General features: G+C 40.6%; 1 protein-coding gene across 4 annotated transcripts in view; it reads left to right on the forward strand.

Moving 5' to 3' along the window:
• Positions 1-23,646, forward strand: part of ALS2 (alsin Rho guanine nucleotide exchange factor ALS2) — a 44,506-nt gene that overhangs the window by 19,653 nt on the left and 1,207 nt on the right. For all 4 annotated transcript variants that reach the window (XM_035137331.3, XM_035137352.3, XM_060281808.2 and 1 more), the window contains exons 11-33: positions 278-458; positions 1,370-1,435; positions 4,398-4,560; positions 4,906-5,037; positions 5,334-5,462; positions 6,413-6,483; positions 7,622-7,688; positions 10,141-10,343; positions 10,897-10,962; positions 11,544-11,642; positions 12,168-12,332; positions 12,785-12,896; positions 13,461-13,538; positions 13,663-13,796; positions 15,249-15,416; positions 17,535-17,652; positions 18,024-18,181; positions 18,579-18,701; positions 19,180-19,356; positions 19,876-19,921; positions 21,956-22,017; positions 22,657-22,806; positions 23,318-23,414. In XM_035137331.3, the coding sequence (XP_034993222.2) occupies positions 278-458; positions 1,370-1,435; positions 4,398-4,560; positions 4,906-5,037; positions 5,334-5,462; positions 6,413-6,483; positions 7,622-7,688; positions 10,141-10,343; positions 10,897-10,962; positions 11,544-11,642; positions 12,168-12,332; positions 12,785-12,896; positions 13,461-13,538; positions 13,663-13,796; positions 15,249-15,416; positions 17,535-17,652; positions 18,024-18,181; positions 18,579-18,701; positions 19,180-19,356; positions 19,876-19,921; positions 21,956-22,017; positions 22,657-22,806; positions 23,318-23,414 (2,765 nt within the window). The remainder of the gene's footprint in view (positions 1-277; positions 459-1,369; positions 1,436-4,397; positions 4,561-4,905; positions 5,038-5,333; positions 5,463-6,412; positions 6,484-7,621; positions 7,689-10,140; positions 10,344-10,896; positions 10,963-11,543; positions 11,643-12,167; positions 12,333-12,784; positions 12,897-13,460; positions 13,539-13,662; positions 13,797-15,248; positions 15,417-17,534; positions 17,653-18,023; positions 18,182-18,578; positions 18,702-19,179; positions 19,357-19,875; positions 19,922-21,955; positions 22,018-22,656; positions 22,807-23,317; positions 23,415-23,646) is intronic.

The following is a 23,646-nucleotide window of genomic DNA, read 5'->3' on the forward strand; positions in this document are numbered from 1 at the left end:
CCATGTCTGTTCAGAAGCAAGTCCTATTGATTTTAGTAAGGCTTAATTTCAGGTAAATGGGGTTAGGAATTGCAGCCTTGGAAGTTGTGTGGTTTGGTTTTGCAAGGAGAGTGGGAAAATGACATTTGTTGGCATCTCCTTTAAAATTACTGCATGTTTTGATAGCCTGGATTAATTCTTGCTCATTATGTGTTGAACTAAAAAATGTTTCCACTCCTTAGTGCACACCCTGGCCTCAAATAGCTCACTGCATATTGTTTGCTCATCTCCTCTGCAGATAATTTAGGTGCTTCATCGACAGTGCAGCTGTTGCAGGAAATGGCTAGTATGTTCAGCAAGTTGTGTTACCTGATCGGTCAGCATGGAGCCTCTTTGACAAGCTTTATTCAAGGGTCAAAAGAGGCAAAGAACTTGGCTGTCCTGAAGCATTCACGCCTCTTTTTGGAAAGTTACACTGAGCAAGTATCTCATTTTTATTCTCTGGAGATTTATTGTTTTAGGCACAATGTGTTACAAGGAAAAACTAAGATGAAACAAAGAAAGAAAGACTTGAAACAGCACACTTGCTATTACCTGAATTATTGACTTGTACTGTAGGGCTGAACTTTACGCATTCAGTAAAGTTGGCAAGTGTTTGTTCTGGACTGTACTACTTCAGATTGCAAGCCTTCTTGAATTCTCCCTCATGTAAAATTTCAAGAGAAAAGTCACACAACCACATTTGTGGCTGAGTTGACACTGAAATGGAACGAATGGGCATTTTAAATGCTCAGGCATCATTGATGTACTATTACGGATATAATGGAATGCTAAAGCTGCCAGTCATTTAATCTTTAAGGTGCAATCCACCAGAACTCGTGGTGTGAAATTGCTGTTCATTTTGATGCATTGTGGCAGATGCTCACTGTGCAAGCCCTGTTGAAATGGGCATTGTGCAAAAAGTTCTTTGAAGGCTGCATCCTATAAGCTAACACCATTATTTCAAGGGGGGCACATTGTGTGTTCTTGTGTTACCCTTGTAGTTTGCATAATGTGAGATGCCGCAGGCTACATGAGAACGTCCCACATTGTGAGTCTTCCTATAATAGGTTTTCACCCATTTTTTTGTGGTGTGTGTGGCAATACTAGTGTGGGAGGAAGCTGCAGTTTGGACAGGGTGCTAATGGTTATCGAAACAACAATTCTGCAGAGAAAGATCATGCTGCAAACACAATGTGAGACTGGAGGGTGGTGAAGTAAGTTTTCCATTAATCAAAAGAGGTTGTTCACACTCGCTCCTTAGGTCCTTCATCCAGCAAATTCATCAGGCTGATTTACATTATAAACGCCTAGGTTTTCTCACTTTTCTTCGTTAATGTCTCTGATTTAGGTACTGCACTTCCTTGACAAACTTTCTGGTGATGGGAGGATTTGCACTTCTCTCCAAACCAGCAATGTAAGTTAGACCTCCTGGATGTTGAGTCTGTTGATTTAATGTTACAGTAATGTCTGTAGCTCTGCACACTGTGAGTGCTAAGATAATGGTTAGTAGTGGAGCTGCATAGAATCTTGTACAATCCTTAGCAGGGGTTCTACAGAAAGAGAGAAAGGAAGGAAGGAAGGAAGGAAGGAAGGAAGGAAGGAAGGAAGGAAGGAAGGAAGGAAGGAAGGAAGGAAGGAAGTTTGTAGTGGTCTGTTAGTATCTGAGGTTGGTGTCTCTTGTAGTACCTGAAGATGCACCTGTTCACACTGACTTTTGGCTCTTGAGGTATATATTTTTTAAGACCCACCTTTGTTTTGCAATTTTAAGTTGTTTTAGACTGTTTTTTAGTATTGTGTAATATTGTGTTTTAATGTTAATGTTACGTTTTAATTGTTATAACCCACCCTGGAATCATAGGGTGAAGGACGGGAAATAAATTGTAATAATAATAATACCCATCCTACCTTCCCAGCTTCCTAGTTTTTTCATTATTATGAAAGTTGCTTGCTTACTGTTTGTCCCTTCCCTTTGACAGATCAATCCCAGAAATAAAGTTTCTTACCCTTTAGAGTTATGAAAACCCTTTTAGGATGTCATTGTGAGCTATCAGTGCTTTGCTCATAGGAAAGGATCCTGCCTCTTAACAGGTGAAATGAGACAAATTTAATAGAAATCCAAGTGTCATCCCAAATTATGGCACAAACAGTGGGCCTGTAATAATAACATTTGGATCCTAATGTCAGGTATTGTGTGGAGTAATAAGGGCCTTATATGGTGGTCAGCATCTTATTTGGTAGCTCTATTCTTATTATCTTTGTTGAAAACCATTGAGGCATTAGTCATTTCTTCCATTATGGGTATCAAAGGATGTAGGATTGTGTCTCTGCAGATAACAGTTATATGCTTAGAATGACTGATTCAGGAAATGAGATCTTTGCAGCAAGATACCAATGTCAGTGGCTAATGATATGAGATGGTCTTCTGTGACTATTCCTTTGTACAGCCTTTTAAGTAATTCATCATAAAAGGGAAGCAGCAGCTCACCAGGACTCCTCATTGTAAGGCAACTTAGCAGCGTTTCCTTTGAGACATTAGCCGAGACTTGGTCTTACGATAGTTCTGATACTCCTTGATGCTTGTGTATTGTGACTTCCAAGTGTTGCTCTCAAAGCACTTTAAAAATGCAAACCATCCAGATGGTTAGTCTGGTGGCTAAGAAAAAGAGCTTCCTGATTAAAAAAAAAAGGGAGCACTCCCCCCCTTGAAGCTTGTTCGAAAATGAGAAGTCGTGGAACTAGGCAAGGTAGATGTGTTTGATGCTTCTGTGGCAGCACCTCGTTAATCATGTAGAGTGGCCCTGCTGTTTAGTTCACTAAGCTACTCCTTTGTTCCCAAAGCTTTGATGTGTCACTCTTCTCTGCCTTGCAAGTCTTTCTTTTCAAATTTTCACCTTAACTTATTTCATAGCTGTACAAATTCATTGCAAGTTCGATATTTCATTGCAACCAGCAATACAGAAGAAGTCAAAAGCAGTAAATGGTGTAATATTTGAGTAGATTTTTCACCACTTTTTATTTAGCACTTAAAATTTGCATTGGAAAACTTGAAAGGCTCTATTATTGGAGGCAATATATAGCTGATAGGCAAAGGCATATCAACTTTCTACAGCAATGCAGGAAATATATTTGGCTAGTAGCCAGCAGCAGTCAGCTCTGGAACTCCCTGCCCACTGAATTTTGTTGAGCACGTTCTCTGATGGTGTTCAGATGCCAACTCAAGCATGGCTTTTGACCTAGGCTTTTGGGTATTGTTACTGATGCTTCTTTCATATGTCCATAGTAGAGGCTTTGCTTATGATGACACTATGGTATTTATGTATGGATATAACATTTTATTGACTTTTGCTGTTACCGCTCTGAGATCTTTGGATGAAGGGAGGGATATAAATGGCTTACATCTAAATAAAATAAATAAATTTCAAAGACCCAGAATGTATTGCGGAGGAGGTATATGGCCCACAGGTTAGATACCTCTCATTTAAAGAAACTAATCTTGTTAATATGTAGTAATTTCTGTATTTGATTCCCAGGAGATCCATATCACTTCTAACAAGAGATAGTAAAATACACAGGCTGCGTTCTCAAGCAGCTGTAAACCAAGAAGTTTGGTGTAATAAACCACACTGTGCATGAACTCTCTAAGGTGCTACTGAAAGGAAATTGTTTATTTTGTGCATGAACTGTGTGCAAGCAGGAAACAAGCCAGGAAAGTGATAGCTTAGTGTTACATTTGAACTCGGGTACAGTATGTGGCTTGCTGCTCCCTAAACAGGCTGTGGTCCGTAGCCCAGCCATAAGTCATGGTTTGCTGTTTACATACGGATCATGGCCTGTTTTAGAGAAAAGCAAACCACAGCTTTGGGTTGGAACCTAGCACTTAAGTCATCCTCTTGCTAGTTTGTTTATGCAGAGTAGGGATGTTCAGGTGTTTGCACAAACAATGCAGCTTTTGCACAGTATAGTTTATTAAGCCAAGCTTCTTGGCTTACCTTTTAAGCGTGAATGCAACTACTGTATAAGATTTTATACAGGTGAAGCTTAATGCTGTTAGGACCCCTTGAAATTAATGCAAAACATTAGCCTAGACTATTTGTAAGTGCAGTAGAACTGGGCTAGGTCTAACTCATACTGTCCGACCTCTGTATCAGTGAAAGGGCTGGTAACCATGTATATCTGGGCCCAAGGTCACATGGTGGTGTTCCACAGCTGAAGCTAAGCAGATTCAAACCAGTTTGTAAGCTGCCTGGGTGGAAGGACACCTGGAAACTATATATAAAGATGTTCTGAGTTCCACAGAAGAGTCAGGCATAAGTATAGTAAGTGTTGCACTGAAAGCGTTGTCAAAACATTAACACACATCTGTCTTTATACTGTAGGGATTTCTTAACTAAAAGCCAGGCATTACTTCAGGATCTGTCAGAGACAAATGAGGAGTCTTTCCCATTGGTAGAAGTATTAAATAATCTGTTTTTCTTGCCAATCCGACGACTTCATAATTACGCTAGAACTTTACTAAAGCTTGCTACGTGTTTTGAAGTGGTAAGTTGTTGGATAAGAAAGTTTCACTAAACAGGAGACATTTTGTGTTTAATCTTATGGTTAACATAATCATTCCAGGTGGCATAATATTTTTAATCAGTTCAAAAAAAAAGTACAAATGCAATTGCATTTGTTATAATAGCTAAGCGGTTTATTCTTCATCGTATTTGTGTTCTTTTTAGTTACTTAAATATTATTCATAGTGTTCAATCACAGGAGAAGTTGTTTCAGTTGATTTAAATATAACATTTTCAGAAACTGCAATTGCTGTAATGAAATATTGCAATACGTCTCTGGACGCAACTGTCAATTGCTAACCTTGTTTTGTTTGCTCCTTCTCTGTAGGCATCTCCAGAATACCAGAGCCTTCAGGATGCCAGTTCTTGTTATGAATCCCTTGCTGTCCATCTTAGCAGGAAAAGGAAAGAAGCCGAATACACGCTGGGCTTCTGGAAGACCTTTCCTGGCAAAATGACAGTACGTGGGCATTGCTGTATTCTCTGCTAGCACAACCCTTCCATTGCAGGATTCCATTTTTCCACAGTGATGTTACTGTAGTTTCCTTCCCTTCCCTTCTCCTCTCTTCATGGCTGCAGTGCTTCCAATTTCAGAAAGTATTGTATTTAGCAAATAATCCTAATTTCCCATTATGGCTGAGATGCATACAAATTCAGACTCCATCTGTGATGAGTGCACACTACTGTTAATGACACAGGGGTGATAATAGGCATAGTCGAGCTAATCTGCCTGCCTGCCTCACTCCTCAATTCTAGGATTCCTTGAGGAAACCCGAACGGCGGCTAATCTGTGAGAGCAGCAATCGGGGATTGTCACTGCAACACGCTGGGAGATTCTCAGTGAACTGGTTCATCCTCTTTAACGATGCCTTGGTCCATGCTCAGGTAAGCGCATACTGGGGATTAGAGCTGAATTGTTCCCGTTATACCTGAATGGATGGGGCACCTTACAGTACAAGGATATTTTCAAAGTTCTGTAGCAGTCAGATCTCTCCCCACGCTCTTCAGAAGAACACACACAAAGATGACCTGAGGTCCATTTGGGTTGTCGCTAGGTCTAGTCAGTGGCCGAGGAAGGGGGGCGGGCCACCCTGGGTGCCAGCCGGGGGGGGTGACATCGTTGCAGGCGGGCGCCTCCCCCTTGGGATGCTTGCACGTGCGACGTGCCATGCCCCCGCTGCCCCGGGTACCGAAGCCCCTTCCTGCGCAACTGGGTCTAGTATGGGCGACAAGAGCATTGGAGACCAAGCCTGTTCTGTCTTTCATGCAATGTAGATCACTCCCCACCTCTCTCTATTGGGGTTCTGAAACACAATTCAGAATCTGGTCTATTCCACCCGCCCAGCCACCGCCTCATTAGTGCCATTGATATTGCTGGCATTAGGTTTTGGAACATTATGTTTTGGATCTTTGAACACCATTGCCTCTCACTTTCAAAAAAATGTTGAAAGACAAAAAATAGCTGTGCACAGTTTCTCCCTGTCTTCTGGTGAGACTGGAAAAGATCTTCCATCACTAGTATACAGCAGCACTATCATTTGCTGCCCCTTAAACAAACAGTAGGAACAGGGTATCCTATGCACTGAGCTCTGGTTCATAGAGCCCACTGTTTGGCATAAATATGGTTGCAGCTTTGCAAGCTGTGCAATTTGAACTTATCAAATTGGGGTGGGGGGTGGGAACTCGTTAGGAGATATAGCAGTTACATTTCAGCAGTGTGGCTTAATGTCATTCTGTTTCCAAAGGGGAAGAAACACTGAACAAGGAACACACACAATGAGTGAATCTAATCCTAATAGGAAGGTTGATGCTTTTCCTTTTTTTTTTTTTTGCAGTTTTCAACTCATCATATTTTTTCATTGTCCACATTGTGGGTAGAACCTATTTCAGAAGAGTCTGGTAATATGTAAGTATGTCAAGGCCACCCCTCAAATAGAAAATATTTTGTTGCTGTTGTTGATGAGATGGAACATCTTGGGTGCTCCAGGCCTTTTGTGCTCTTTGTGGCTGAAGTGATACTCGACTTGCATCCCTTAAAGACAGTGGTGGGGAACCTTGTGGCCTGTCAAGCTGCTTTTTGACTCCAACTCCCACCAGCCTCAGCCAGCCAATGGCCAGGAATGATGTTCGTCATAATCCAGCAGCAGCTGGAAGGACCACAGGTTCTCCATCCCCACATTAATGTGATTATCATGCTTGTGGTTAGTGAGATAAAGTTATCACAGGTGTACATGTTACTCATTCTAAACATGCATTGGCTGGACATTAAGTCTTGTAAATGCAAATATGATGAAATCATCCAAACCAGTGCAGTCTAATCTGTATTATTATTATTATTTATCCTCATCATTTTTTATTTTTTAATTGCCTTCTGGATTACCTTCTCAAGGCATTTTACATATAAGATGATTAAAAACAAAAACATAAAACAGTCAATACATTTAAAAGTAGACTAAACCTCTAACAAGTATTCCAGTGTCACTTCTGTAATGAAGAATGCTATGGCATTTCTTGTGTTTAGACAGGTAAGAATATTTATGCAATGTGATATTGGTGCAGAATTCAACTTCCTAGAACCCTTTTTCTTAGCTTGAAGCAGCATTTCCAATCCATATGCATGTGAGTATAGGTTTGGCAGCTTGGTAATTTCTTGTGAAACAAAAGGATGGCTGAATAAATCTAGTAGTTTGAGGATCTGGCATAGGTAAAGTGAAATGTGCCAGATAAGCATAAATACGTTACTTAGCTTGCATAACTTGGAACTTCATTTTATTTTAGTACAGAGTACAGTCTTCTTTATAATACTAGTGATAAGAGACTGAAATAGGATGGAAGGTGTTAGATTGCATGACAGTTTACTGTTGCAAATGGAGATTCTCCATTTCTCATGAACTTAGGGAAAGGGGGAACATTTCTTTAAGCCAGAGGCTCTGCCCCTTTGCTTTCGTATTAATTTTTGCTTGTACTAGCTACAGTTATCTGTTCAATTATTATTTTTTCTTTTTACATGAATCTTTTTGTTGTTGTTTTGGTCTTCATACTAGGAATGGTTTGAGAATCACTACACCAGAAGAACAGTTCATTCTTGTTTCATCAACACCACAGGAAAAGGTAGGCAGGCACAGAGACTGCATTCTCTTCTCTCCTCCCCTGTTTGCACCACTTGTCGGGTAGGTTAATGGCAGGAACATAGGAAGCTGCCTTATACCGAGTCAGACCATTGGTCCGTTTAACTCTGTTGTGTACACGGACCAGCAACATTTCTTAGGGCTTCAGTCAACATACATTCCCAGTCCTGTTTGGAGATGCCAGAGATTATACCTAGTGCATGCAAAACAGATGCTGGGTCACTGAGTTGTGGTCTTCCTCCATTACTTCCCCACAAGGAATGTGGGCTTGGTTTACTTGTGAGAGCCATCTTAAGTGCCTTAGGTACTTTGAACATGGAGTACTTTGTAAGCTTCTTTTCTCTGCTTATTTCACTCTGTAACCTAAGGGAAATCTTTTTTTTTTTATTAAATATTTTTATTAATTTTCCAATTAAAACCAATTATATCACATTCAATATTTCAAATTATACACATATATATATCAATCAAACCGAATGTTATGCCAAATCATCTAAAGAATTTTTTATTTGGGTTCCCATGCTTCAAGAAATTGGGAATTCCTCGCAACTGTCCACTGCCGTCTTTTTTCTAAAGTTCAAATCGTCCTCCAAGTTCATAATAATCCAGATCTTCCCCTTACAGTCACATAGATGTATTCCACTTTCATCCGATTGTTTCCCAGCTGCTGAGATAAATATCAAACAAAGTTTCACAGATGTTCTTTCTCCTGTGTGAGTTAATCAGTCCAGCCTCCCCATAAATCTTCTAAATGGAGCTCCCTGTTGCGTCGAAGCAGCTCGAAGTAGCGCCATCTTGAAAAACTCAAATCACTTTCATTTTCTCTCATAGCCATGAAGATTTACGATCATTATAGAATTTACAGCTTTTTCAGGCAGGAGACCCAAACATCAAACCATTAACTCTTGGTAAATTAATGGATCTCCTTGCCCTATAGCTGAACTTAGCTTCAGGCCGCTGCTCCAATTTAAAGTGCGTCACAGCTCATAAATCCTCCGAACGCGTCCAGAACTTCTTCCGTCCGACTAGGGGGGGGCTTTTCTCATCGGCAACTCCACATCTTTAAAAAATATGCTCAGTAACAACAATTATAAAGTTCAACTCACACAGTCTTTTGCTTCTCTTTCACTCCAAACAAGCCAGGACATCGCGTCCGGGAAGGTACGAGGCAACAATATGAAGAAAAAAAAATAAAAACTCACTTCCCTTATCGCTCCGTCCCCATCAATCCTTCTTCCAGATGCAGTACAGTCTTTTGACTCCTCTCCCTCAGCAGCATAAATTTCTCAGCAGTAAACAGCGCTTCTTCCCCTCCTTCTGAAGTATGTCCATAGATTTAAGCCTAATTATCTTCTTTAACCATGGAAATCCCCGCCATGCAGATTAGCGTCCGGGAGTCCTGGCCCTCGTAAGTGCTCAGCCCAAGCTCCCCCCACTCCAAAAACAGTCGGAGTGGGTCTGGGGGCATCGCGGGCCAGCGGCCCCTCTCCGTAACCCCCGGAGAGGGTAGGGGGTTGCCATTTACTCCCCTAGCAACCGCCAAATTCCTTACGAAGGTCAGAGAGATGGAAAACAGGTCCGCCATTCCTGCAGGCGGAAACTGTAACCTAAGGGAAATCAACATACAATGACCCTGCTTGCACAGCACAGCAAACCATAGTTAATGGTATACCGCAAACATGCCTATCTGGGTTGTTCACCTCCTTGCTGGTTGTAGGTGGATGAAACAAGCCACTATTTAGTGTTACATCCAAATCAGAGATGGTGGTTCATTTTGCAACATTTTCTGTAAGCCGAGGTTTGTTCTTGGCTTGTACTGATCAGAGGTTGTTGGGAGTGAAATCATCCGTGGATCAAATGTAACACTAAGACGGGAATTCTGGTCTGTTTCCTGTCTGTGCAAATGGGAGGAGCAAAACTAACATTGTTTGCTGGTAGATGTTAGCCCATGGTATAGAAGACATGCAAATATGGTCAACATTGCTGTAGCTGAGTGTGTAGCATCTTGGTTTAGGAGGAGGCTTGGACTAGATCACTGGTCTTCAAATAGTGACTTGTGATCCATAGCTGGCCCATCGATGATTCATGCCAGTGCATTCATTGTCAATTACTATTATTTTTAAATTTAAGTTTAGTTTGTTTTGAAGTGACATAGAGAATGATGACCATAATATGGTGGTGTATTAAAAACTGACCCTTTGTTCCAGGCAGAAGGTAAATGGGGCCCCAAGTCTGAAAACGTTAAGATTTCTGGAGCAGATGAACTTTTGCAGTCCCGTGATTTTTGCCATTTATTGATTCTGTGGCACCAATAAGTCTTTATTAGACTAACTCAAAGATATTCCTTCAGTATTCTCATAAAAGTAGTTATGAATAGATAGGAGGAACACAAAGGGTAGGCAAAACCTTGAATACTTTTACTGTAATTGTTTCAGACGAAATGGCTGAGAGCAATAAGCCAAGCAGTGGATCAGGCCTTAAAAGGAACGACTGACTTGCCTCCTTATGGAGTTAGTGGAAACCTTCAGAGGCAAGAGCCCCCTATCTCACGGAGTGCCAAATACACCTTTTACAAAGATCCTCGGCTTAAGGATGCCACTTATGATGGTCGATGGCTTTCTGGGAAACCACATGGCAGGTGAAACTGTGCAAATGTTGTTATGTACATGTTCGCTAGAGGCTGTTCTGTTTACTTAAAGATACAGTATAGAAGAAAACCAACCAGAAAAGCACCAATAATGCCAGGCCAAAAAAGAGAGAGGATTTTCACTAATTGCATGGAAAATGTGCTGACTTCTATTGTTATAGCATGGCTTGCATTTGGTGGAAATTGCTGCTAAAACATGCCTCACAAGGAAGGATTATTTCTTTAACATATTGGACTTGCAATAAATCATTTCAAGCACCTGAAGTTTTCCCCTGTTCTCTTCTTTTACATCTTCTCTTTCTATCTTTTCGCTTAAAGCTAGGTAACAAGTGAAGAAAGGCATGAAGAGCAAGTATTTAAATCTGAATAAAGCAGAGTACAGTACAATAAATGAAAAGCCTCCTACTCTATGACCACTTAACCCCTGAGCTCTAGAACCTAGCCAGAAAAATAGTCCTTTGAACGATGTAATAGTCTTGCATAAAATGTGTTATGCTAATTCAAATGAGGAATTGGTCTAATTATGGCACTCTGTATATTTCAGGGGAGTTTTGAAATGGGCAGATGGAAGACTATATTCTGGTATGTTCAGAAGTGGCCTGGAAGATGGGTAGGTACAAAGAGTTAAACCAAATTTGGGGTTGGGGAAAGAGAAGTCTGTTTATTACTTTAAAATTTCTTACCACCAGCAAGGTGTTAGATAACCTCCCTTTGGCTGATGGGTTTATTTAGCTGTCAAAATAGTTTTTAACTTTAGTTGTCACCTTATATATTGGGTTATATCTATTGTTGAACTTACTCATAGTAGAACCATTGAAATGTAGTGGGCATTGGATCTGCTCAAAGTGCAACTTGGATGCAACCAAGTTTGAATTGTTGGCTGAATCTATAATGTGTGCTTAAATTTATATAGCTACCATTTCAGATATACAGTACATGTATAGAAAAGTGATATATAGGTGTTTTTATAATTGCATATCATATAATTCATTAACTGTCACTCCTTTACACATAATTCACAGATACATAGTACATTTTTAGTATTTTTCAGTACATGTTTACTCAGAAGTAAATCTTACAATGTTCAATGGGTCTTACTGCCAAGTAGATGTGTATGGGATTGCTGCTCTTTGTATTATATTCTTGTTTTCTAGTTGCTCAGGACTGTTGTTGTTTTTGTCATATTGGCAGGCACGGTGAATACAAAATACCAAGCAAAATACTGAACAAGAGTGACCGCTATGTTGGATATTGGAAGGAGGGCAAAATGTGTGGACAAGGGATCTACAGGTAGTATACAAAACAACATGTGGATTGTTTTAAAGGTCATCATGTGTGTGGTCCAAAAGACAGCAGCGTTTAAGCCACAGTGCACTTCAAAGGGTCATTTAACACACACACACACACCATTTCTTTCTATGCAAAACCTTTCCAGGTAGAAACAGCATGAAGCCCCTATGAATATCACCATGTGTGACAGTTTTAACTCACGAACACATTTCATTGTGTGAACACCTCCTGGGAAGTTGCATTTTGCCTTGTGTCCATGCAGTGAAATATACATGTGCCCATGTTGCTTCACACGACAATCTGTGCATAGATGTGATACCATTTCTGTTCATACGCTTATTACACAGAACTACATAATCCACAATATGACATGTCCGTTTTCCACAAACGATTATCACAATGGAAATCCATTCCCCCCTCCCCCAAAACTCATTACTGGAAATAATTGTCCTGTTTTCACATTCCTGCCAAAAATGTTGTTTTCTGTGTGCAGAGGGGGAGAGAGATAACACACTTTTATTTCAGCTATGCCTCTGGAGAAGTGTATGAAGGGAGCTTTCAGGATAACATGCGTCATGGGCATGGTCTCCTGCGCAGTGGGAAACTGACATCTACCTCTCCCAGTATGTTCATTGGCCAGTGGGTGATGGATAAGAAGACAGGATATGGAGTATTTGACGATATCACAAGGTAGATTCTGAGCATTTTAATAATGTACGCTAAGTAGTTGCTTATACCTCTAGTTTACTTGAATAAAATCACTAACAAGATGACATAGAATACAGTCTAAAACTTGTATGTCAGCAATAAATCACCTCCCTTTGAACTTACTAATTTATATTTTAGTTCAGCGTTCATGTTTCCAAAACCTTAATATAAGCCCTCTTTGGAAATATTGAAAAGTGCAGTAACATACAATTAAAAATAATAATGGCAAACTTATGGAAATGATACATAAACAGCAATTAAGATGTACATCACTGTAGAGCTCTGATGTGACCCTTGTAATTGTTGAAAAGGCTTCTCAACTGGTATGTCTGTTGCTTAGTTCTCAGAGTGTCACAGAACAGGAGATGGTGTGGTGAGCCTTATTTCTTAAAATTTATATTGCTTTGGCCATTAATCCCTTCCTATCTCTTCAGGGGAGAAAAATATATGGGAATGTGGCAAGATGACCTTGGCCAGGGCAATGGTGTTGTGGTTACACAGTTTGGACTGTATTATGAAGGAGCCTTTAGCAGCAATAAAATGATGGTGAGTACTGTACAAACCAGTGTCTTACGGTTGAAGAAGCATTCCCAGCAGTCCCTAACCTTACTCTGTTTTTCGATGCTCAACGTATAAAAATAAAAATTCACTCCCTCTTTTCAAAGTAGCATTTATGCCAGATTGGATCCAGACTGGACCTGTGAGCAGTTTCTCTCTTGGGGTGCCTCTCCCAATGGTAGAAGAGCAGAGGAGGCAATTTTTGCTAGTTACCCCTCCTCTTCCTGCAGCCCCCTATACCCCAATGAAAATCTGCTCTGGAGGGTTAGGGGCTGAGCAGAACAGTGCTATGAGGTGCAGAAGAAAAAAAAGGAATAGGTGAAAATTGCCTTCTTCCTTCCTCCACCTTTTCCCATTGTGATTCTCCACTGGATCTCTGCCCTTCCCACTAAGGACTGGTTTGGATCCAGCACATTGACTGTTCTGTATCTTTGTGTTATGGCTACTGTAAAAATATACATCTTCCTGCATTTTTCTTCCCTAATACTACTCTGTGTTTATGTGAACTATTCAGAACAGGGCTTGTAATGATTGTGATACTGCTTTATGCAGGGGACTGGTGTCTTGCTTTCTGAAGATGACACGGTGTACGAAGGAGAGTTTTCAGATAATTGGACCCTTAATGGAAAGGTTGGTAAATCATATTTTGGGAGATTGCTTTTTTTGGGAAGTGCAGTTTTTAAAAACGAGTGATTCCATTCTTTTTTTTTACTCTCTTCTCTTCTCTCTCCTCCCCTCCATCCCTTCTCCAAAGGGAAGACTGGCTTTGCCAAATGGAGACACTATTGAAGGTATTTTCAGTGGCGAGTGGGGAACTGGGATAAAGATTGCTGGAACCTACTTCAAACCCAGTTTGTACGATCATGAGAAGGACCGACCCAAAACCCTGTGAGTGAATGGGAGTTGGCTTCTGTTCAGACTGTATCATGTCTTTGTCTGTAGCTAGCCATGGTACCTGAGCACTAGCACTGATTTGAATGCAAAGTAGGTTGCAGATCACAGCCTGTATTGCCTTGTTTGCCCAACTCTAGTTGTTTATTTCCAGCTCCTCTGCTTGGTTAGGGCAATGGGGAATAGTACAACGTCATTGCCAAGTCCTCCTGGGGATTTCAGATTTGAGCGGAACACTGCAGGTTTTGTCTGAGGTGCTTGAAAGACAATGGGGTCAAAAGATACACTGGTTGTTCTTTAGAAACGGCTAAAAGTGATGAAAATTCTGTAAGTCGTATGATATCTGAGCAGCTGGTGACCAATGTAACCAGCTGTATTTTGGGGGCTGCAATTGGTCACTGGCACTTAAAGAGTGAGGGCCTCTACTCTTACACAGGCAGTACAAATAGAGGTTCCTATAAATGGAACTGGAAATGCATCTGTGCGGTGGTTGGACTGCACAGCCCATTTTGATTCATAATGGATGTTTTCAGGCATTTTTATAAGTCATCAAGAGAGATGCTGTTGGGGAATAGGTGCCTGTCAGACTTGTGCAACAATACATGATTGTCATCTCTGAAGAGCACTGGTGTGGCTGTCAGTTTTAAGTCATACAGTACCCATTATACATAGCTGTGGTTGTTTTTGAATTGTTAAACAAAATGTATGTCTATTTTATATTTATGGACAGCATAAGACTTTATTTCTCCCCGCCCCACCCGCTTTGGCTTTTATTTATGATGCTGTTAATTACTTTTGACATCACTGATGCCCAAATCTGTCTGTGAATCAGGCTTCCCTGCCAAACTTAACAAACTTCTTAGGGAGATGCTTTTTTACCTCACTAGGGGGTCTATGAATAAATGTATGCAGGTGCCTCTGAAGCGAGGATGGTTGGCTGTCTTAAGTTAAGAATTTATTGGTTGATTTTTTTCCCTAAGAAATAGTCAATGCTGCTCACCTGTCTAATGCATCACAGAGAGAATCAGATTCTCTGCTTTTAAGCAAAGGCCTTGAAGTTACCGTAAGATATTATTGAAATAATGCTTCTGGTCTTCATCCCACAATCCTTTCATCCTTACCTCCTCAGCTTTTCAGCTTGGGCACTATTAACTGTCCTGGTTATTGATATAATAAATAACAATTCATTTATGAATCATCTCCCATGAAACACCCCTAAGTGATGGACAATAAAAACAGTTTCAATAATTGTTAGGCGGCCCAACATTAGCTAATGTGTCTTATTAATTAACAGCAAACTTGAGATGTTGAAGAGTGGGGGAAATGTTTCTGCCCTACACCACCCCATAATGCTCTAGATCTGCATGCTCTTAGGAGAAATTGCTGATCCGCACCTCTCTTAAGGAGTTTAATTGAGAATTGCAATTCTTGTGGTTAAAATGTCCCCAGGCGGAAGCTTGGAAACCTTGCTGTTCCTGCTGATGAAAAATGGAAGGCGGTGTTTGAGGAATGCTGGCATCAGCTAGGCTGTGAGCAACCAGGCCAAGGGGACAGGTGGAAAGCTTGGGATAACATTGCTGTTGCCCTGACAACCAATCGGCGTCAACACAAAGACAGGTTAGTAGTGAGGGACACTTGTACTTCAAGAAACAGCAGAAAAAAATATCAAGTGAAGTTCAGCCATCATTTTAAATTTACATTAAGATTTTTTAAAACGGCTTACTGGAAGTTTGCTATGGATATATATTGCAATTTATGTAGTTTCACGGCATTTGTATGCCTAGGCAAAGTGTACATTTAAAAAATCTGCCATTTTGTGTGTGGAAGAAACATTTGCAATTCTAGCATTTTATGAATCTAGTAGGTACTGTACTGACAGAAGGTTAGCATGGTAGCAAGAGCCTTTAGCTAGCATAGTTCATCACAAACTGCCCAGGATTATTTTTATATTAGTAATATTATAGGAGAAAAATCTAAGAGAGGAGATGGATGTAGAAAGGGAGAAAATGTGGCTTCCGGTTTCACTCGTGGGGGGAAGATGGCTGACCCCGTTCCATCTCTCCAACCTTCATGGGGAATTTGGCGGCTGCTAGGGGAGTAAACCAGTCTCCCCACCTTCCCGGGTTTGACGGGAGGGGCCGCTGGTCCGTGGATGCCCCTTAACCCACCCTGACCCTTTGAGGGGTGGGGGGGCCTGGGCCGAGCACCCGTGGGGGCCGGAACTCCTGGAGGCCACCCTGTGCGAGCGCAATCTCCATGATTAAAGAGAATAATTGGATTTAAATTCATGGACATGCTTCAAAAGAAGGGGGAGAAGATACTGCCAGGATTTTTTCAGCTTCTGAGCGAGAAGAGACTCGAGGGAGTATTTCATCAAGAAGAAAGAATGATTGGGACGGAACGAAAAGGGACGTGAACTTTTTATTGTTATACTTTAAGAGGCACTTACCACCATCCCGGACGGACTGTCTGATTGTTTGGAACAAATGAGAAATGGAAACGAACTGTGTGGTTATCGGAATTAATATAAATAGAGGATTGTCATTTGGTATGTTTTTAGAAGTTGTTTCGTTAAACTGTTAGAGTAAAACCTCCCCAGTCAGTATGTTTATTGGAGTTTGCATGGAAGCCATCGGTGAGGTGGATTTACAAGCTGTGGCGCATCTGGAATTTGAGAGATAATGGCAGCCTAATTGGAGTCTCGGAATGCAGAGGGCAGCTAAAAGGCAAGGAGAGCCATAAATCTGTTATAAGAGACTGTGCATAATTTGAACTGGCTGTTCCTCGCAAAAAAGCTGTACTCTTGCGATTGACGGACAGTTTGAGAAGAAGATGGAACACGATCTGAGGCATTCAAGATGGCGCTGTCTTGTGTCGGACTGTTGACGCGGCAGGAGAGGCACTCCAGATCAAGAGGAAGATTTATGGGGAGGTTGGACTGGATAAAAAAACCCACACAGGAAGAATGATTATGTGTTAAATCTTGTTTGATGCCTATCTCAGAAGCTGCGACAAAAGAGAGAAGAAAACATCTAGAGGGACTGTTGGAAAAGATTGGGACTATTATGGACTACGAGCAAGATTTTGTTATTAGGATTAGGGTGGCAGTGCAAACAGTTATCTAGAATCCCCAGATTTTGAAGCATGGGGAGCCTAAAAATTTTATGATTTGGCATAATATTTGGCTTAATTGATAAGTATGTGTATAATTTGAAATAATTGAATCGTGTTTTAATTGGAAAATTTGATTAAAAGTATTTAAAAAAGAAAAAAGAAAAGGAGAAAATGTTTCAGGGCAGATATGAAGGTAGAACAAATGGCTAGAAAGAGCCGTTCCAATTGGCAAGAATTAAGGGCAAGTACATTATACAGTGGCATACTTTAGATAGGGAAGGGAGATGTCCACATGAGCAGCCCAGTGACAGAAGCAGAAAATCTGTAGCTGTAGGATATTAGGAAACAGTAGTATAGTTATTGGAGAGAGAGGAAGGAATGAGTGTGGCAAATACAATGGGTCCTGTAATAGTAAGATGACAGAAAGAGCCAAAAACATTTTGCTAGTATAATTTATTGCATTTTTCAATATCTCTGGTTTTCAGGATTTGTAATTATTTTTGTGTGTTTTTAGGATTTCTTATTATTCAGCTCTTTACAGTTGGTTGGTTTGTAGCTACTTGACCCATGTGTGTTTCCTAAATAGCTTATACTGTAATTATATCACTTCCATTGTTGCAGCCCAGAACTGTTAAGTAGATCTCATGCGCAAACTTTGGAAAGCTTGGAGTTCATTCCAAAACACGTTGGTGCCTTCACACTCGAAAAATACGACAACATTAAGAAATATCTCATAAAGGTATTGTGACTGTTGTTAAATAAGCTGTTATCTATAAGCTGGGAAGCAAGCAGGGGACACTGTGTTTTGCATGTATTCCTACTCTAAAGTGAGGATTTCCCCCCACAATAAGTTTGTAAGAGCACTATTTCCATTTCTTCCCCCAGCTCTGCTATAAACTCCTACAGATTGCAAGTCTTTGGTATAATTTTCAGATGATACTAGAGCATTAATATTGTAGAGTTTTATTCTTTTCTATGAGGTGGGTAGTTTATGTATATTGTTTGAACTGCCATTGCTTTAAACAAAGAGCCTTAAATAAATATGAGTGTTGCAATCAAGACTCTGCTTCTTTATGTAGCCACCTAATTCTCTGACCGTTTTCTTTTTAGGCGTGTGATACTCCCCTGCATCCTTTGGGAAAACTTGTTGAGACCCTAGTTGCTGTATACCGAATGACATATGTAGGCGTGGGAGCTAATCGGCGGCTGTTGCAGGAAGCAGTCAGGGAGATTAAATCCTACCTCAAACGCATCTTCCAGCTAGTCAGGTAAGGAAAAAAAATGAACTCCCATTTAATGTAAAATAATAATATAATAATAATAATAATAATAATAATAATAATGTGTTCTTTATACCCCGCCCATCTGGCTGGGTTTTCCGCAGCCACTCTGAGCGGCTTCCAACAAAATAATAAAATATAATGAATTATATACAATTAAAACCTTTCTCTTTTAACAAGCGTGCATAAAGAAATGCATTTGTGCAGAAAAGCTGATCATTCAGCAGCTGATTTGAATTGTTGCTAGGTTCCCCTGCAAGAAAGAAAATCGAAGAAAATTATTCGAAGAGAATTATATTTGAAAAAAATGGTTGCAACCCTTGTTAAGAATTTTTGACACAGTTTGGTGAGTTGTGGTTAATTTTACACATGTTTTAATTTTAAGATTCCTGTTCCCTGATCTTCCTGAAGAGGGCAGTTCAATTCCACTTTTGGTGACTGAGACCAAAGGAAGGAGATCATTCTGTAGTGGAAAAAATGACTCCAGGCCGGAATCTCCAGAACCAGGGTATGTAGATAAAAATCTGTTTAGAAATGCTTGACATGGGGTGGTAGGTAGCTCTCCGCAGCTGCTCCTTCTCTGACCAATGGCTGGGGCCAGACTAGTCCTCCCCTTGCCGTGGTGATATTCCTGAGCTCAGTGGGTTGCGTGTGCACACCTCGTAGTGTCAATTCCTCACACACAAATATGGAACACACTTTTTCCATATTTAGGGGTTGTGGTGTCATCCAACATGGACAAACATTTACGCTGCTCAAGAGCTTAAGAACTGAACAGGGGATTGCTCTTTGTGGAAAGAGGAGCAGAAAGTTTGGGGAGTGAATTTCCTATCACACCCACCCACCTCTTCCTTGAACTGGTTGCCTTTCATCCTCAACATGTGTTGTTGATAGGACAGGTTGAAGAGATCTGAACCGTATAATAAATATTTCTGTGAACTGCCCCTCGTTCATGCAAAACTCTTTCTTCATTTTGCGTTTTTCAGCTATGTGGTCACAAGCTCTGGGTTGCTGCTTCCTGTGTTGCTACCGCGACTCTACCCTCCTTTGTTCATGCTGTACGCCTTAGACAATGAGCGAGAGGAAGATATTTACTGGGAGTGCGTCCTGCGTCTGAACAAACAACCAGACATGGCTCTGTTGAGCTTTTTGGGGGTGCAAATGTAAGCATGCTTCAATGTGTTTCTCCTGGCTAGAGAATGTGGTACTTATTCCCTGTTTGTTACTATCGGGGGATTAATTGTCACCTCTCACAAAGGAGATGTAGAGCTTTCCAAAGTCCTTTGGGCAAAGGGCTGAGATTTTCTTGTTCCGCTGGTTTTCATATGGCCATGCCACAAAGAAATGCACATTCTTCACTTAACTCATCTTTGCTTTTAAGCCAACCTTCCCCAAGCTGGTGTCCTCCCAGATGTTTCAGACAGTGACTCCCAGCAGCCAGCAGGATCAATGGGAGTTCCAGTCCAATGGCATTTGGCTTACATTAAGATGAGCCAGAACGTTCTTGCTTTGAACCCCTCATTTGACTGATCCAGATATATGAGGAAATTCCACTATGCTAAGAACCTGAAACCTCAGTTATATATTTCTAAGGAAGTGCATTAGAAAACATATTCTTTTGTTTAACATCCTTTCTTCCATGATAGGAAAATTATTAACTATACTCATGGTACTTCTTTTAGGAAATTTTGGCCAACGAAAACCTGTATTCTTGGTGAAAATAAAAAGGTATGTTATATTTCATCTGGCGTTCTCTTAACTGCATAGGTAGACTGCAGTCACTGTGTGTGTCAGTTTTAATACATTGCTGTTTTGGTTAGCACTTGGCATTTATATGTCAATCATTTTTACAGTGTACAGTTCTTCTAGATGCATGGCTCCAAGGACATGTAATATTTATACAGTGGTACCTCTACTTATGAATGGAGCTCCGTCCGCCATCTTGGATGCAGTTTAGATAGGATTTTTTCTACTTACGAATTTTTTCTCCCAATGCATTCCTATGGGATTTTTTTCTACTTACAAATGTGCGTTTGGAACACATTAAATTCGTAAGTAGAGGTACCACTGTAGTTATCTTTCCTGTCATTATTTCACTTAAGTATTTTTTTAAAATGATCCCCAAATCATTGCTTGATTAAAAGATACAGTACAATCTAATTATTCATTGATTTGGGTGGAGGCTTTCTGTGGTTTCCTTTTAAATGTTCATATTCTGCATGTGGTTAAGCTGCACTTTCTCTATTAAAGCAAAAGCAATAATCCTTCCATATGGAATTTATAAAGTGCAGGTGTCCAGTTGGTACATTCTGCATGCCAGAGGCAGGCCACAGTGTTGTTGCTAAACAGGGGAGAAGTGAGAAAACGTTGTGTTTTGCAGACTAGGCACCTTTGGGCCAGCACAGCCTGATATCATTTTGTGCCCATCCTGACTGCTAGCGTCTATAGAGCACAAGTGTGCAACCATGATGGAGCTGAGATTTTTGGATATGGCTCAGAAAGAACAGTGCAGCTGCATGTCACCAACTTCCTAGCCACAGTTTTGTCTTGGCTTGGTTCTCATAAAGTGGGGACCCAAAGTATTTTGTAAGATGATAATATTCACTGAGGAGACCCAGGTGGCGCTGTGGTTAAACCACTGAGCCTAGGGCTTGCCGATCAGAAGGTCGGCGGTTCAAATCCCTGTGACGGGGTGAGCTCCCGTTGCTTGGTCCCAGCTCCTGCCAACCTAGCAGTTCGAAAGCACGTCAAAATGCAAGTAGATAAATAGGAACCGCTACAGCGGGAAGGTAAACGGCGTTTCCATTGTGCTGCTCTGGTTCGCCAGAAGCGGCTTTGTCATGCTGGCCACATGACCTGGAAGCTATACGCCGGCTCCCTCGGCCAATAAATGCGAGATGAGTGTGCAACCCCAGAGTCGGTCACGACTGGACCTAATGGTCAGGGGTCCCTTTACCTAATATTCACTGAAGAATTTTGAGAGTTCCATTTCTCAAGCGCAGATGTCTATCACTGACTAGATAATTGTTTAAGTTGATCCTCTTCTTTCATTTTAATTGATCAAATTTACACATGGCCAGAATCACAATTTTAATTCTATTTTCAATATAGAAGTAGCGATGGGCAGAGCAATCAAACTCCCTGTCAATTTTGCATGTGTTCATTCATAAGTCTGTTCTGTCTTGTTTCCACGTTAGGCACATTTTTAAAAAAAAAACCCTACAAACAATCTGTTTGAATACAGTACACATTTTATCATAAAATAAAAATTTAAAAATTCTCACAATGTACCCATGGCTAAAATAAGTTTTATCCTAACCTATGCATGTGAAAACACCACCACCCCTGAAACCAAGAACTGAGTAGCTAAATTCAGAGGTGTTCAGAATTGAAACTTTACTTATGTCACATATAATAACATTCTAATCGGAACATTAATCTAGGTGGTGAGGATTGGGTATGTTTGCACTGCAGCTGACAGAAATCAAATTCCTCAAGCATCCCTAAATGTAAGAGAACTAAAGCATAAAGCTCACAGCCCTGATGTGCACTGTTGAAAATATCATTCTCCCCCTCCATTTGAAGTAGCCTTCTCTAAACTGGAATTCATGCAGAAACTGAACTATTTTGGTGCTCCAGAAGTTAAGATTTATTGCAGTCTTAATCCAGCATCTCTGATTACTTCTGAAATTGGTGTGCTGAATTATTCTATCCAATACACTGTTAGAAATCATAATCACAGGGTTTCGTTCTTATGCTTAGGTATTGCCAAATACAAAAGATGCCTGTTTTGCTTCAGCAGTGGAGTGCTTACAACAGATCAGGTAATCTTGAACATAGACTCTTTATTGTCCTGTCTTTCTGGTCCTAGTCAGTAGCGCTACTTCCACTTGGTGATCTGAGGTTTGTGGTCTTAGGCTTCAGTGGTAACGCATTTGCTAGGAAGCAAGCCTCATTGTACACAGAGAAACTTACTGCCGAGTGTGTTGGAAGCATATAATATATCACAATTGTCACTGTATGTCACTGTGTAGGACAGCCTTCCCCAACTGGAGCCCTCTAGATATTTTGGACTGCCACTTCCAACATCCCTGATCATTGGCCACTATGGATAAGGTTGATGGGAGTTGTAGTCCAAGGCATATGAAAAGCACCAGAGTTTTGTTCTTCAGCCTATTTCTTGCTTTCATTTATGTGCCAAATTAAAAGGTACAGGTCTATTGTATTGGCTTTTTGACAGCTTTCATCTCTGTATAGGTAAATCCTCTGTCTGCATCAAGGTATCAGAAACTACTGTTTTCTTCAAAGTGGAAACTCTGGCTGTGTGTCTGATTTTCGTGTTAGAGAAAATACAGAATTCGCTAGCAACTATTTTACTGCATTATTGAAATCTTTCAAGAATTTGCCTTGCCAGCATCACAAATGCTTTTATTTTGCTTTCTTAAAAAATGTCTTCCTAATAGTACAACTTTTACACCTGCTGACAAACTGAAGGTGATCCAGCAGACTTTTGAGGAGATCTCACAGAGCGTCCTTGAGAGTCTTCATGAGGATTTCCTTTGGTCGATGGATGATTTGTTTCCTGTTTTTCTGTATGTGGTGCTACGAGCCAGGTGGGCAATTTTTTTATTTTTGCAAATGCAGTGAATCTTGTCATTTGTAATTGCAATGAATACTCATAGAATCGTAGAACTGTAGAGTTGGAAGGTACCACAAGGGACATCTAGTCCAACCCCCTGCAATGCAGGAAACATTTGCCCAAAGTGAGGCTCTAACCCATGAACCTGAGGTTAAGAATCTCATGCTCTAGCAACTGAGCCAAGATAGGTGAAATGCTTAATTAAACAGAGTTCTGGGTCTAAGTTGACTAAATCAGCGTGTCCCACTCACATTTTATTGATTACATGGGGTTGAGATAACACCACTATTGGCTCTGATCCAGTGGCAGTATCACAATACTTCATCTGTTATATGAGGGGGGATATACCTTTGGTCTGGGGAATAGCTATCTTGTTACCCTGCCTTTTGTATTTCAATGTTGATAGGTGTGCACTCTGTACTCTTGGTGAAGCCTTGTGAAATAGTGGCTGGTTGACTTAAACAGCTGTTCCCTTTTTGTGGCAGGATCAGGAATTTGGGTTCTGAAGTGCATTTGATTGAGGACCTCATGGATCCATATCTCCAACATGGGGAGCAAGGCATTATGTTCACCACTCTGAAGGCAAGCCTATAAATAATATCCTTATTTAAGACATTAATTGTTTATTTTCTTCTGTATACGTCATTTATATTTAGACTTGTTTGAACTATCAGTCAGATCTATCACCTGCTTTGATCGCAAATAAAACGTCCTTACCTTTAGTCCTTAATCTTTGTAATCAGCAATAGCTGCTAACTAGGATATCTGAAAACCACAGAGCTATGCAAACTTGCTGATAACTGATTTTATTGTT

Source organism: Zootoca vivipara, chromosome 1 (genome assembly GCF_965207765.1).
Source record: "Zootoca vivipara chromosome 1, rZooViv2.hap1.1, whole genome shotgun sequence".
Lineage (NCBI taxonomy): Eukaryota > Metazoa > Chordata > Lepidosauria > Squamata > Lacertidae > Zootoca > Zootoca vivipara.